Genomic DNA, 16,068 nt, shown 5'->3' with positions numbered 1-16,068 from the left:
TAGGTGGGATAATTCATCCCAGAAGGCCTCTGGGATAGGGAGAGAATTTGTGCCATCTTACATTTGCACCCACGTGACACAGTATGTGTGTGCTTCTCTGTGGAAAGACCATCCTTAAAACGTAACTAAGAGGTCAGTCTGATTTCCAGGGAAAAGAAAATTGCCTGCAGGGGAGAGTGCACCCTCACACTCTCACACACACACCCTTACCATTGCTTTTCCGATCTGGATCTTTCACAACTTTTTTCAGCTGCTCTGGTGTCCTCAATATGTCCTTGAACTTCAGTTTTTCAGAGAAGTGTGTGACTCCAGCGTCTAGCGCATTCATGTACCTGATAGATTGCAGGGAGCACAGATATTGTCAGAAAATGGCCAACTCCTAACATTTGCGTTATGCTTTTTCTCCTAAATAAGTCAAAATGCTAGACAGGCTATTTACAGTACACATTTTTTTGTAAGGCAGAATGGAGCATTTTTATCTGCAACAATAACAGAGAAAATCCTGTTCTTGCTTCAACCCATTGTGTCCGAGAAGAGATATTCTGTCTGAAATAAAGTTGATGCAGAGGGAAAAAAAGAAGAAATTTCTGTGTTTTTAAACTGTTTAACTTTTGATTTAGCAACACTGAGATCCCTGTCCTATAAGCTACTAATATCTTTTGCTCCCCACTGTTTTCAGGAATAGAATCATTAATCATTAATTAGTAGGAACATGTGGTTAGTTGAGACATGACTTGATTTTCCTGTCACTATAGGCATTCATGTGCTTTTATACCCACAAGGGACAATTAGCCCATGCAGTATAATTTATGCTTTAGCAAAAATGGATTTTTTAAATTAGACAATCAAAAAAGCAAGCTGACAGTTTCTATTAAAGTAGAATTAGATGCATTTTACAGCTGTATTAGAATGAAAAAAAAAAGACAATAAAATGGGCAGAAATTCAAAATTAATTTTAAAATTTTTGTTAATTCAACATTTAAGAAAAGGAGCTTGAAGATTTCTTAATTTATAACTAAGCTCATGAACAGAAGCATTAATGAAGACCAGGTAAGAAACACTTGGAAAACTTATATACATTAACTTGCCTGAAAACTATTAAACCTGTGGGACTAAAGGGATTTAGCTGAAGTATGTGTAGTACATTAGCAATTATAGCTACAAACATGGAGAAACAGGGATTGTGGTAGCAAATGAGTGAAGTACATTCATGTTTCAGAGCATCAAAGAGAAGTATTCATAGCAATTACATCACATTATCAAGTTGCTGTCCATTAAAAAGAAAAAAGGAGGAAACAATAAAAATTCCTAAATATTCACAAAACAGTGAATTGGGATCAGATTTTAGATCCCTTAATTCAGAAAAAAAAATAATATATATATATTTTTTAATTTTCCTTACAAGATACTCTGTAAGTAAGATATTTATCACTCTGAAGCCAATACATTTGTAAATTTTCCTTAAAAATCTGTAACTTCCTCAGGTTACGAATTGGAAATATAACAGCTATTTCCATGAATTCTTGTCAGCCTTCAAGCTACATTTATAAAATTGGCAGGAGAAGCAAGCAAAGTATAACGTAGCAGATTTTTAAAAAATAAAAAAAAATAATCAGAATTTTATGTCCTAAAATTGGAAAAATAATAATCCACATGAACTGAAAATCAAATAAGAGTCCATAAAGGAAGAGCAGTGGTAAGTGTCAGTATATGAAAACATCTACTTGATTAAAATGACATTTGGTATCAGGCAAGAAGAAAACCCAGCATTCTCAAGAAATATCACAGGCTGATGTTTCAGGTCGCAAAGGAAAATCTGTCTCCTTTGCTCCAAAACCGGTGAGAGCATAGCTTCAACTCTGCAGTTACCGGGGGTCATGCTGTTCAAAGAAAGATACAGTTTGAACTTTGGAAATGTTTCAGAGAAACAATAGTGCTCACAGATTGAAGCAACTAATGTAGAGAAACATTACATTATAAGACCCCTGACCTAAAAAGGCATCTATGGAGACCCCGATGGAGAGTCTCATGTCACAATATTTACATCAAGAATGGAGTAAACATGTTTTTGCAGCAAGGATAACTTTGGGGCTACACTGTCCATAGGAAGAGAAACTGTTTGAGAATACTTAAAAGTAGATAGAGTGCAACATTCGGACATGCAGTCAGCTCCACGATGTAATTCATCTTTCCCTTCTCTCATTCCCTGATGTCAGTAAGGCACCTCTCAGCACATAGGACTTCAAGGACAGCCTGTAAGAACCATGCCTGAGGACAGAGATGGAATTTATCAAGTTAAAAGCTGGGACAGAGTTGGATCTGGATCTTACCAGAGACATTCCTCAGAGTTGTCATTCTGCTTGTAAATGTAGGTAGATTCCCAGGTGCTGGTTTTGAATGGCAGCTGGAATTCATTCCAAAAAGAATAGAAGAAGTCATTCACTTTCCTGGCTGGGGTCAGAAGGCGGGTTAGGTTTTCTTTGAAGTCACAGGACAGTCCAAAACTCCCTACAGAGATCAGAGGCAGGCTCAGTATTGTTTCAACTCTGAGGGGAGAGACAAGAGGACAGGTCTGAATGTATTGCTGTTGCATCAAGGCATCTGCCACATGATTTCTATCCCCAACTCCCTCTCCTCTTGCATCCTGCATTAGCTTAACCTAAAACAGAAAGCTCCTAAAGAACACAAGCAGATTTCAAGGTATTGGCACTGCAGAGCCCTGTTGAATGGAACCATGCAGCTTCTCCCACTGTCCCTAATTCCCTGCACAGCACAGACGTTCCTCATCCAGCCCCTTTGGGTACCATGCACCATTTCAGCCCAAGGGCTATGATGGGACTCCAAGAGCTCAAGAACCTATCCAGTTTTGCTGCCAGGCTCATGTCAAGGACGAGGTGTTGTCTGTCTCAGGAGCTGGTTTGTAAGGGATATGTTTATTTTCAACAATCTACCCAACAGCTATGAGATCATCTATATGACGTATTCTAAGGGCTAGGCTAGAAAAACAAAACACAAAAAGGGGGCATAGGAGTTATTTCAAGGAAAACTCCCCGCTTATTGTGTGACCCTGTTGATACAAGAAGCCGTACCCTTTTAGCAGTTTCTCAAGTAATTTTTTTGCCAACCTACACGTGACAATCAAATCTTTGGTGCCTGTAGTCACACCTATAGACTGATCACAAAATGTATTTACAAATCTGAGCTGCATGCTCAGGACATATAAAGAAGCCCAAAAGTCTTGGTAATGTTGTGAAGTCAGTTTTGGATGAACAAGGGGATTTTGTTTCTTCTCTGATCTGTGATTGGTGCCAAGTAGTTTTCTGCCCACCAATATAATTTTTAATATGGCATGGATTTTATCTCTTTATTGCTGTAATGCTGGAGGGTGAGGGCTTAGCTGCCATAAAAAGAACTTTACTCCTACAAATCAAAGGAAAAGTCTTTTCACTGTATTTTAGGAGTTGGAGAGCAGCAGCAGTCAAGGAGACCAAACAAGGCAGCCCTCTGCTAGCAGCGAATATGTAAAACACTGGTATTTTTTGTCCAGACAGACAAACATTTGGATAAAAGTATTTTCCTAGATGCTGCAATCTTATCAGACTAAACTCAAAATATTCTCATTCCTTTATGTGAAGTGTTTTTTATGACAGGCAATATTGCCTGTGAAAAGCATCATCATTGTTGGCATTATTATGACAAAATTTTATTTTTCAGGTAAGGGCCACTTACTTAATAACAGGGCTTATAGTTGTTGCAACAGAAATGATAGACAATAATGCAGACATAAATGATGTAACAAGTAATGTCAGGGAGATTTCACTAATGAAATGGGCATTTTTCTGGTTGACTTAAAGTGCTGTAAAGTAAAGCATTTGTTTTGATTTGCAAATGCATTGCACAGTGGGCAAAGCTGGCTGCCTTATTGTTAGTGCTCTTCACTACTTTGCATAAATTTCCACTACTCATACTTTTTACTGTATACTGGTTTAACTGTGCCAGAGTCCAGGAAAAAGACTTTGGCATTATTCTGGGCAGCTCTATATCCAGCAGATTAAAATAAATAAAAAAATAAAACACTTAAAGTTAGGAGGCACAATGAATAAAATGGGATGTTGCATAATATTTTATCATGGTCCTGTACATAAGAAAGACTTTATTATTTTGATTCTTCTATAAATCAATAGCATGTTTTCACTGGAAATATTGACCTAACTTCTGGTCATCCCGCCAAAGGAAAAGTATAAAGTTAAAAGCTGATAAAGCTTGAGGTAAAAGATTCCCAATCTTGTGAGTATTTCTCATCGAAACCAAAAGGCTACCAAAGTTTAAAGAGGGGAGAGTGGTTCACATGGGTAATGATATTGATTGGTACATCGTGACTGATGTTACACAGAATCACAGAATGTTAGGGATTGGAAAGGACCTTGAAATATCATCTAGTCCAATCCCCCTGCTGGAGCAGGAGCACCTAGGTCAGGTCACACAGGAACGCCTCCAGGTGGGTTTTGAATGTCTCCAGAGAAGGAGACTCCACAACCCCACTGGGCAACCTGTGCCAGTGTTCTGTCAGACATGTTTTTTTGTTTTGTTTTGTTTTTTTTAATTAATTACGCTAAGGCTACAGAGATTCAGCTCATGATTTTCCTAATATGTGAAAATTAACATATTAACTTATAATATAATAACATTATATTAATATATAATATAATGTAATACAATATATATAGTATATGATATATATTTAATATACAATACACATATAATTGTTAAGTTATGTTATGTTATGTTATGTTATATGTTATATGTTACATTATGTTATACAGAATTACACAGATCCATGTGTAATACACTAGTAGAGAGACTAATTCTTCAGGAATGTTTTCTTAGACAAGAGTTAGGATGAAACTGGCTGCTCCCTATATAAACACTATTCACAGAAGATAGTTGGGGTTTTTGGACCTTCTCTTGACACATGAAACTCAAGCCCCTCTCTGCAACTGAAAACCCACCCAGACGGACTCCTGTTGCTGTAATGTCTCAAGCCTCAAGCTAACATCTCCCTTTCATGCTGCAGTTGTTGACAAGTTATATCCTTTGAGCCCTTTAATAATGAACCAACTGTCAGCAATTAGGAACGTTTACCTTCTAGAAAAGAGATTGCATCAATGGGCTCTGGGAAGGGATTTTCTTCTCCCTGCCAAACACAGTGGCTATGCATAACAGTCTTACTGCCTTGACTGTATGCATCAGTGTCTCACATATCCCAAACCCCAGTGTCTCTGCTGTCTTGTGCACAAAATAAATTTGTTCAACAGTTGATAGCTTTCACATCACAGTACTGGAGAGAGGGGGTGCTACTTACGAGACCATTTGGTAGGTGGCATAAGTGCAAGCAGGTCCTATGACAGCACAGCCAAGAGTGCCATTATCCTGCAAGAGATCAGAAAAGGTCAGTAGTGGGGACAGTGTATGGGACTGGCAGAGAAGTGAATGGAAGATTGAAGAGAACTTTAAGATTTAAGAAGGATTCCCAGAATTTACCCTGCAAAAGCAAGGACAGAGTAGGAAAGAAGACATAGGAAGGTAAAGAGAACAAACCTAGAATGAAGGAAGGAGGAGTCACAGAGAGCCAAGAAAAGACTGAGGACAGAGTAGTGCCTGTGAGAGTATGACCTTCACTGAGAGAGAGAGAGCAAGTTACGATTAAAATGTCATAATTGTTGCAAATGCGTATATGAAATTAGAGGCCAAGGCAGTGCTTGCATTTGCAGCGGACAGAGGGATTGGAATTACATGATACTGTGAATCAGGAAAAAAAAATAGTTTTATGTACATATGAAGCTTGTATAAAAAAAAAAAAATATACATATATATATATATATATCTTTGAATAACCACTGAAATTAATGAGGCCTGACCAGTTGCTTTGTGTGTCATGAGGGACTTTGTCTTAGCAAAGACTACAGCATGTGATTATATATTGTTAGATGTGAGAATTCATGTCGGATTGATAAAGCCTCACTGAGAGATGACAGTTATTTGACATGAGAAAATCCACTGAAACACAGTTTCTTGAATATCTTGTAAAATACCAGTTCTAACTGAAGCTTTTCCCACCGCTAGGGTATTCACACATTTTCTCCCAACCGATGTCTCTGATTTCTAGTGAGAAGCAAGCACACAGTTCATCTTTGCCCTCTGGGCATAGTTACATATGTGTTTCATTGGTATTGATGCCAGGCTAATAGTCCCTCTGTCTGCGTGCTCCAGCTGTCACACAGCTCTCTCCTTCATGCTGGCACAAGTATTTGTGTAACCTGATGGAGAACCACATCAGGGAACTGATCCAGTTGGAAATAGGCACCAAGTGTTCCACTTGGGCAGTTTGAGTGTTTGGATTGTGTTTTTTTGTTGTTGCTGTTGTTGTTTGTTTGGTTGGTTTTTAATCGATTACTTTGGTTAAGTGGCCCCACAAAGAGCTGTGCAGATACAATGGCGGTGACAACTTAAGGATGGAAAAAGTAGCTTGAAGCAGGTGGCTGCTCTATCTGGCACTGCCACCAAATGTCTAATAACAGCCGCTGGGAGGCATTAATAGGGTCTCTCTCTGTATTTGATTGCTTGTCTTCACAAAATCTACAGGAATATCTTCTTTGAAAACTTTGCCTGTCAAGTTTGTTTGAAATTGAACAACAGGTTCAAAAGTTAATATGGAAAGACAGACATACAAGCACAGATGCATACATACTTACGCATACATGCAGACACACATAAACGCAAAAAGATAAAGTCTTATCTTCTTAGGAAATCAACCTAGAGAAGCCTGGTACTCACATAGATTTGCTTGATGAGTTCCACACCTTCACAGGTGCTGGTGCGACAGCCTTGTGAGACATACAGCGATGATTTAAAGTGGTGGAAGGTGGCACTGACAGTAACATTTTCTCCTGAAATGCAATGTAAAAGTGAAGAGCCTCAAGAGCTGGAGATAACCACTAAAAATGGTATCCTTCTTGTGACAAGTCTGTGTAGTCTAATGCTAGGATGATTTCTGTTCCAAAAAGCTACCAGAAAGCCCACCTACCTGACTCCCATTACTTAGGATGAGATAAAGAGTTTGCTCCAGCACTGACCGCTGGTTGTTAGTACTTTCAGTACATACTGTTTTTAGTGTTGGCCATTATTAGAGATACCACTTTCCAATAAAACTGGACAAAACGTCTGCAGCTAGGGGACAGAAAGGGAATCATTTCTTTGGAACCTCTTTGTCCCGAGATATTCTGGAGATTGACAGTAGGTTGGTGATACTGAAAGGAGAGGTAAGGTATCAAACGAATAAAAGATCATCTGCAGTGACTCTAAATGAGGGAAAAATATATGGGTGGCAGGCTCTTCACAATTTTAGACATAATGTGATCAACGTATGGGGTCAAGGGATTAAATTCTTCTCTGAGTCTACAGGCTAATCCGGCCAAGAGAGAAAAGGATCTCAGTTTTCATGTCATAATCAAGCAATTATGAAATAGGATGAATAAGTGCTAGGTGTTGAAGCGAAGGCATCTAAGTTATTGCACTGGAAGGAGCTCTGGTCTTGTCTGATCCATGTCAGCAATTCCCATGTTCCCAATTCCTACTGAAAAGCATGCAGAAAAAGTCTGCCCAGCTATCATAAAAGCAAATATAGTTCTGCCTATCTGTAGAGAGTTTCTTTTTTTACAGACGGAGGCCATTACTTCTATAAGATCTACATACCATGAATGGAGAACCAAGGAGCCTGTCTGACAAGCAGTTTGCATAGAAAGCTATGGCAAAAAGTCTAAGAAGAAATCATAGTGGGAAAGAGATTACCCATACCCATTGCCTTACCTGTCATCTGCAATTCTTCTTGTACTGTTGTCAAGGCTTCCTCCACAGCTGATGTCAAATTTTCAGCAGATGATGGGAAGTCCGAGTCAGCCATGAGCATCACATTGATCGCATAATTCTTGTTGCTACACTTATTTGAACCAACTTGCTTCAGCAGGTGAAATGAGAGAAATAAAGGCCAAAGGGCCAGACCCCAAATCTGTTGCTTCATTATTGCTCAGTTTAGACCCATTGTGAGTGTTCTCTCTCTTCTTTTTCTCTTCCAACCCTCTTTCTTCCAGATACTCTACATCGACCTTGTTTCTGGCTATGACAGAAAAAGATTTCCACACTGTAGATTCAAGGACAGGCTGTATTATCCTTCTCAGGCACTTCCCCGTCCCCTTCTCTTCCTTCACTTCTTGCCCATCCCTCCGGTGTCCTAGGTGGCACTTCTGTTTGTGAAAAACTAACAAAAGCAGAACTCAGGGAAGGAGAGAGGCTAAAGGTTGCTGTGAATGTTTGCTCATGGAAAGGCTGAAGCTGTAAAACTGAAGCATTACTCGAAACCTTGCCTGATAAGGGCACTAAATTTTCATCACAGTGATGAGCTGAAAGAAGGAAGGGGAGGGGAAAAATGGACCATAAAAAAAAAAAGACTCTTTAAATAGAAATAGAATAAATAAAATAGAAGGTACATTAAAGCCTAGAAGAAAACGGTTGCTTACTACATGTTTGCATTGTTCTACATCTCTCATTATATTGCCGTAACATCTTTGCTGGCTTGGCTCATAAATCAAGGGTATATTTTGTTCTGTGATAAGCTATCAATTCATTCCTTTAGCTTTTACCATCACTGTACTTTTCTTGTGCAAGGCAAAAATGTCTGCCTTGCAGTCCTCAAGAGTGAAGCCTTCATTTCTATTTACAGAATAGACTCAGCACAAAGCTTATCCACTAGTACTCACTTAGCATCGCACACCAGAGTGTCCCAGGTCTGCCCCTGATACATTGCTCCCAGGCAGCACAGACCCATCTCAGACTGGCGGGACCAAAATCCAAATTGCAAATGGCATCATTAAAAGGCACCTACTAAAGGACACTGGGGTATTTTTCTTAAGCTTTCATTAGCATTTTTCCTGAGAATAGTCTCAGGGAAGGCAGGTAGAATGAAGGGGAGTCAAAAAAAAAAAAAAAAAAAAAAAGAAAAAACCAAGCCTTACAGATAAGTTTGGGCACAAATGAGATGTGCAAGAGAAAAGGAACCAACAGGCAAATTTAAAAAAAGTACTAAGTGTGATCAGTCTGAACTTGGGGTGTTTGTGCACGACTACAGCAGCTTCTGTTTTTCTACTGAAATCTGAGGCTGTCAGATAATACATCCCTTTATTTTTATTACTTTCATGAGATAATTTTAAAACAAAATAGGAAAATAATCACCAATGGTGTAAGTAGCAGGGCTTTTGGTGCAATTCTATGTTTTCTTTCCAAGCCTGTTTTTGAAATGTGATGAATACAGTTCAAATATCTTTCCACAGACTTTCTACATGACCTTGTTTTTAATACTAAATAATTATTGCTTGAATATTTCTTATACCTGACAACAAGGGAAACCATGAACCAGCATTTAAGAGTAGACCTTGAACACCTCAGCACTTCTGGTGTAGCATTTAGAATTAGTAATGCAGTAATTCTAAGTTATTGGTCACGTAAAGATCTGGACTAGTATGGTTCGTTAGAGAATGGAATATAGCTTTTCATGTTGAGACCATCTGCTTATCACCGGCCTGCTGTATAGTTATTTACAAAGTGCTTGAAACTTAACCCGTGTAAGTCAATAGAGGTTTTGTCATTAACTTTAGTAAAACAAGATCATTGTATTTTTATACTCTTCTTAGCCTGTCTAAGAGAAACATTTAGCTAACATGGATAATGCAAGGGGAACTGATGATTTTACATTGCTGGTCACACAGGAAGCATGTAATAGTGCTAAGGTCTTTCTGATTGTCTATCTAGTTGTTTATTTGTTTGGTTTTCATAGCAGCTTTAAAATGTTCTTCAAAAAACAAGAGTTCAAATCAGCTATAACAGCATCAGTTAGAGCAGCATCTCTTTTTACTCTTTCCCTTGTCCCTTACCTTCACAGTGCCATAGGGAGTTCCCAGTCAGAAGCAGCTAAAAATGAGTTGTTAACTTCTCAACTCCCTAATTGCCAGGTGTGTGTACAGTCTCTCTGTGTCAAGTCCCATGATAGGAGCATCCGTTGATCTTCAGGTGACTTGGAGCACAAGGGAGGGCTGCAGGTGGAGTGAAGCAAGTCATCCTCAGCACCAGTTGAACACAACACTTTCCCTTGTAACTCAGGGCTTTATACCTCAGATAAAGTTCCTTGGAGGACTGATCAATAGCATCTGATTCATTGGGTAAGAGAGACAAAGACAAGCTGTGGCACTGTGCTGTGAACATGAGAATTTCTGATACTATAAAACCTCATGAGAGTGGAGAGAAGAAAAAGTAGACAAATGAGTCTTATATGTAAAGCCCAAAATTTGATGGGCCTGCCACAAACAAAAGCAAAGACTTCTGTAGGCCCAGGAAATAAGAAAGGTAAGACACCAATGCCCATCCAGTCATAGTGCACTGGTTGCAGAATGAAGCTAAACCCCCCAAGAACCCAGCCAATTTAATCCAAGGGAAAATTATTTCCTAATGTCCAGTCCACCAGATCAGGAGCTTACCAGTGAAACAAACTAGCCAGATGCTTCAAAAAATCTTCCATATCTCTTAAGGACACTGCCTCCTCTGTCTCCAGCTTCAACCATGAAGCAGGTCTCGTACTTCAAAGATTAGTCATGAAGGGACATAGTTTAGAAACCCAGAAGTCAAATTATGCATGGAATGAGAAAAAAAAAAAAAAAAAGCCCTTTTTGACTTCTACAGGTGACTGTAGCATAAAGCAAAAGCTTTAATTAGAAATACTGTCTTACAACAGAACTAGAAGTAATGGGAGCATAACAAAGGCAATGTAAATGACTGCCTTCCCATGAAAGAATGTGATGACATGGAGAAGCAGAGCAAGAGATTCAAAAACCAGGAATATCCTGCAAAAGATAACCTCTCCTGACACCCCCTAGGATAAACCAGAAAATTTATCTCAAAAACTTCTTTAAAGCACATCTTCTAGAACTACTTATTCTGTCTTAAGATTCCAGGTTTAATTTCTGAGGAATACGCTGCTAAGAACCTGGATCTGAATTCCCTGATGGATTATTCTATTATTCTGTGGTATCTGGGCATCAATTATTGTTATTAGCTTATCAGAAAGGTCAAAAGCACCCCAGCATTAAATATGTTCACTATGTGCAAGTCAGTCTAAAAAGTCAGTTCTGAGGTGTACGTTGGTAGCTCATCTTCGTAATCCTAGCATTAACAGGTGACGGAAGTCTTCCCTTGAATCACTGAATACAAACCCTGAAGTTTATCACATATTCTGTCTTCAGAAGCACAGACATTTAACATTCAGGTAGCAAGGTCCTGCATTTATTTGTCTGAATAAATAAATACTGTCACAGTATCACAGATTTCTAGGTTGGAAGAGACCTCAAGATCATCGAGTCCAACCTCCGACCTAACACTAAGTACTCCACTAAACCATATTGCTAAGCTCTACATCTAAACGTCTTTTAAAGACCTCCAGGGATGGTGACTCCACCACCTCCCTGGGCAGCCCGTTCCAATGCTTAATAACCCTTTCGGTAAAGAAGTACTTCCTAACATCCAACCTAAAACTCCCCTGTCGCAACTTTTGCCCATTCCCCCTCGTCCTGTCACCAGGCACGTAGGAGAACAGACCAACCCCCACCTCTCTACAGCCTCCTTTAAGGTAACTGTAGAGAGCGATAAGGTCGCCCCTGAGCCTCCTCTTCTCCAGGCTGAACAGTCCCAGCTCCCTCAGCCGCTCCTCGTAAGACTTGTTCTCCAGACCACTCACCAGCTTGGTCGCCCTTCTCTGGACTCGCTCGAGCATGTCCATGCCCTTCTTGTAGCGAGGGGCCCAAAACTGAACACAGTACTCGAGGTGCGGCCTCACCAGAGCCGAGTACAGGGGCACAATCACTTCCCTAGACCTGCTGGCCACACTGCTTCTTATACAAGCCCGGATGCTGTTGGCCTTCTTGGCCACCTGGGCACACTGCTGGCTCATATTCAGCCAACTATCCACCAATACTCCCAGGTCCTTCTCGGCCAGGCAGCTTTCCAGCCACTCATCTCCCAGCCTGTAGCTCTGCTTGGGGTTGTTGCGCCCCAGGTGCAGGACCCGGCACTTGGCCTTGTTGAACTTCATGCAGTTGACCTCAGCCCATCGCTCCAGCCTATCCAGATCCTCCTGCAGAGCCTTCCTGCCCTCGAGCAGATCGACACACGCACTTAGCTTGGTGTCGTCTGCAAACTTACTGAGGGTGCACTGGACGCCCTCATCCAGATCATCGATAAAGATATTAAAGAGGGCCGGCCCCAGTACCGAGCCCTGGGGGACACCACTAGTGACCGGCCTCCAACCAGATTTGACTCCATTCACCACAACTCTCTGGGCCCGGCTATCCAGCCAGTTTCTAACCCAGCGAAGCGTACGCCAGTCCAAGCCCCGAGCAGCCAGTTTCTTGAGGAGAATGTTGTGGGGAACGGTGTCAAAAGCTTTACTGAGGTCAAGGTAAACCACATCCACAGCCTTTCCCTCATCCACCAAGCGCGTCTCTTTGTCATAGAAGGAGATCAGGTTCGTCAAGCAGGACCTGCCTTTCATAAACCCATGCTGACTGGGCCTGATCGCCTGCTTGCCCTGCAAGTGCCGCGTGATGACCCTCAAGATAATCTGCTCCATGAGCTTCCCTGGCACTGAGGTCAAACTGACAGGCCTATAGTTCCCCTGTCAATTCATTCCTTGTTAATAACTATAGTACCTGTGCATACATTGCATAGTTACAAAATATCATGACAATTCTGTGTGAGTGTTTTTATAATCTGTTTGAGATTAGAAATACCAGCTTAAATTATCTCACCAAATAACTGTATCACGTAATTTAGTGAAAAGTTATTTTTGGTTCCTGATTCTTTGGTGCTTTGTTATGCCCTTTGTTTTATTGGATAATAAACAACCAGATTTTATAGGGTGTATTTGAAACAGATAATCAGCACTGACTTCCTGATCTAAACCTACTCTGAGTGATCCTCTCAGTCTTCTGGAATATTCACAGACACACAAAGAGTGGAACGGAAACCAGAAGAACAAAAACACCCACAGAGTTGTTCCTCAAGCTTTCTCAACCTGTATAAGATTACTCTCTACAGAATATTTTTCCAGTCCTATTTTAATGGTCCACGTGAAAGGATTTTTCTCATTACAATGGTTTCTCTTTTATACAAGGTGCAAAACTCCTGAAAAAAAATGGCAGTGGTGGTTCAGCCTGGGTATCTCAGAGTCCCTTTGTCTAGCAAGCTCATGCTGTAGAAGTGCAACTGTATTCAGGATGAGGCACCAGCTGTCTCCAATACCTTTGCCAAGTTCATTTTTTGGACCTTTTCACTGGCTTGTAGCCTAATTTCATTTTTGCTTAATTGCAAATCACTATTTCCACTTGACCACTTGGACAGGAGAAAATAGAAGATATGGAATGGAAATTTCAGAGAATTCAGAAGAACCAAAAAACTACACGAAAGTATCAGCTACCAACAGTAACTCAAACTATTACTGTGGAAATTGGCACTAATAGTCTTAGTAAATCTGAAGACAAAGTGGACAGATTGCCAGCTCATCTTTCAGATTTTTTCTGTCCCAAAGACAACCATTTTTCAAGCCACTATTTTGTGAAGAAGCATGCATTTTGATACAATTGTCTTTTTTTGCGGAATAAAATATTTTGAATGTCCCTTTAAATCAGTTTTTAATCTTTGCTGCAATTATCTATATTTTCAATATCACTTAGTTATGATTGCTATGATCAATTTATCAATCCCACAAATTTACATTATTTTTTTATTTTCTCCACAGTTGAGAACTTTGAGACTGCAAAATAATCTAAGGTTCCATTAAAATAACAGAGACTGCATCTCCAGCATTGCATAATTGGGAAATGTGAAGAAAGGACATAAAAAAAACAAACCAACAAAACAACAACTCTGAAAAGTCATGTGAATAAAAAGAACAACAGATACATTTATATATTTATTTCTCAATTACTTTAAAACAGATTTTTTTGGTTTCAGTGGGCATGCTTACATTTTTGAATAACTAAGGTTGTCAATATTGTTTCCTTAAAATACAGAATTTGTAATACAGAATTTGCATAAGACAATATACCTTGCAGCAGTGGCCATATTTAGCCAAATGAATAAATGTAGAAAACACTCAAACAGCAATGTTTTCAAGTTCTTCAGTGTTACCAAGGCTCATTCCTAAATTATTTTGATTGTCTAGGGCTTTAGCATCTTTTAACCCATCTTTAAAAAGATGTAGAAAATCATGTAGAAAAAAGAAAATAGAAATGTTTCAATTTCTTTTTTTTTTCAGTGTTGTTAGAGGTTTGAATCAAAAATGTGATTACAGACATTAAAGAAAATGCTATAGTACTGTCTGTGTTTATTTAATCCAGTTTGCCATAGGTCTAGTCTGCCTAGTATAAGGATGTCTTCTTTATCTTTCAATTATTTTCTTTCTTTTTTTTTCTTTTTTTTCTTTTTTTTTTTTTCTTTTTTTTAATAGGGAAGAGCTAGGACATTAAATTATTTTTTTTTCTGTATTTTAAACAGTTGTTGACAATATTTCTACTATTTATATTTAGAATAAAGCAATGTTAATAATGAGAAACATAGCTGTAAAGCAGCTATGTTGACTTACAGAACTAAGCTTTTTTTTTTTCCACATTGACTACACAAGAACATGGGAAAAAAAAATAAAAAAATTACTGTTTGGGATTGAAGTTATCTCCTGATAAATAACAAGCCTGTAAAACAGCAAATATGTGGGTCATGTGTTGCATGACCCTGATAACACAGCTTGATACTGATCCAGAACAAATCCTGATAAAGTAGAAATCCTAATTATATTGCCATTTCCATGGGTTATCACGAGTTTAGGTCTGTCCTTGGAGTTCATAGCTGCTACCATAGATTAGAGTGGAATTATAGTACAGGTGCAAAGCACTGACTGTTCTCATCAGAAGCCACCAATCTAGTTTGAGGAAATGTACAGACAAGGATAACAGAAGTTGTAATTGAGATTGCATCATATTAGAAGGAGCTTGGGTGGTGGCCCCATTTTCCCGTTGATCTATGTTGCCACATACCAGAATATGAAGCTAAATATATCATATATCAAACATGTAGCTCAATGAAGAAAAGTTTCTTCCTCTTAACCCTTTCCCAACTCATACACAGTTTGAAATGAATATTATTCAGCCATTTAACTTGTATATTACTTAATCAAAGATTAAGAAGTCTTCCCTCTCAACTTCTGATTTTGTATTCTTTCTCTAAAGGACTGACCATCCCCTTCCTGTGAGTACCAGGCTCAATTGAGTCAGTCTTTTGTTGCTGTCAATCTGAATTACTCCAATCAGCAGCACAGGAGAAGAAAAATGAGATCTTGTGCGAAAATACAGCTGCAACTGGCATTAAATCAACTGAACAATCTCTGTTTTGATATTCAGTTTATTGTATCAGGCATTCCTGTCAAGCAAAAATATTCTGTGGTATTAACTAATACAAGACATCAAACTCAGTGAACTATTGTCCATTTTTAAGAGTAGAAAAACAAGGAGTTCTGACAATTCAATGACAGACCAAACTTGGTCAGATAAAGACAGGATGACAGAATTTCCACTACTCATAAAAGAATTAGCAGGTGATCCTTGTGAAAAGACTTGACAGTGGACCAGCTGGTGATATGAAGAAACCATTGGCAGATGGCACTTGGACAACCAATTCAGTACTTCTTGCAGTTGCAGAGGTAGAAAACCTTGGTGGGCAACAGATGATCAGGTTTCAAAAACTGTTTCAGAAGGGCTTCAGGCTCCTAACCTATAGTTAGGGATTACAGCTTTACAGGTGCTGGTTAGGGATTACTTTGCCTCCTGATACGTGTTTGATTTAGGATATAAGGTCTTATCAGCTAAACCTAGCACAGAGAAATGTGAGATGTCATCACAGAGATGACAGCTTGGTGAG

General features: G+C 39.2%; 1 protein-coding gene across 1 annotated transcript in view; it reads right to left on the bottom strand.

The window, feature by feature from the left end:
- GUCY2C (guanylate cyclase 2C) overlaps positions 1-8,271 on the bottom strand; it is a 48,655-nt gene extending 40,384 nt beyond the window's left edge. The window contains exons 1-5 of the mRNA XM_080606326.1: positions 7,867-8,271; positions 6,835-6,947; positions 5,363-5,430; positions 2,331-2,546; positions 211-332 (exon numbers count right to left, since the gene is read on the bottom strand). Coding sequence (XP_080462452.1) covers positions 211-332; positions 2,331-2,546; positions 5,363-5,430; positions 6,835-6,947; positions 7,867-8,077 — 730 coding nt within the window. The 5' untranslated portion in view covers positions 8,078-8,271. The remainder of the gene's footprint in view (positions 1-210; positions 333-2,330; positions 2,547-5,362; positions 5,431-6,834; positions 6,948-7,866) is intronic.
- Between the last annotated feature and the right edge of the window lie 7,797 nt (positions 8,272-16,068).

Source organism: Anser brachyrhynchus, assembly GCF_964034855.1.
Source record: "Anser brachyrhynchus genome assembly, chromosome: 1".
NCBI classification, from domain to species: Eukaryota; Metazoa; Chordata; class Aves; order Anseriformes; family Anatidae; genus Anser; species Anser brachyrhynchus.
The sequence above is the reverse complement of the archived record's forward strand: the minus strand, read 5'-3'. Positions and strand labels throughout refer to the sequence as shown.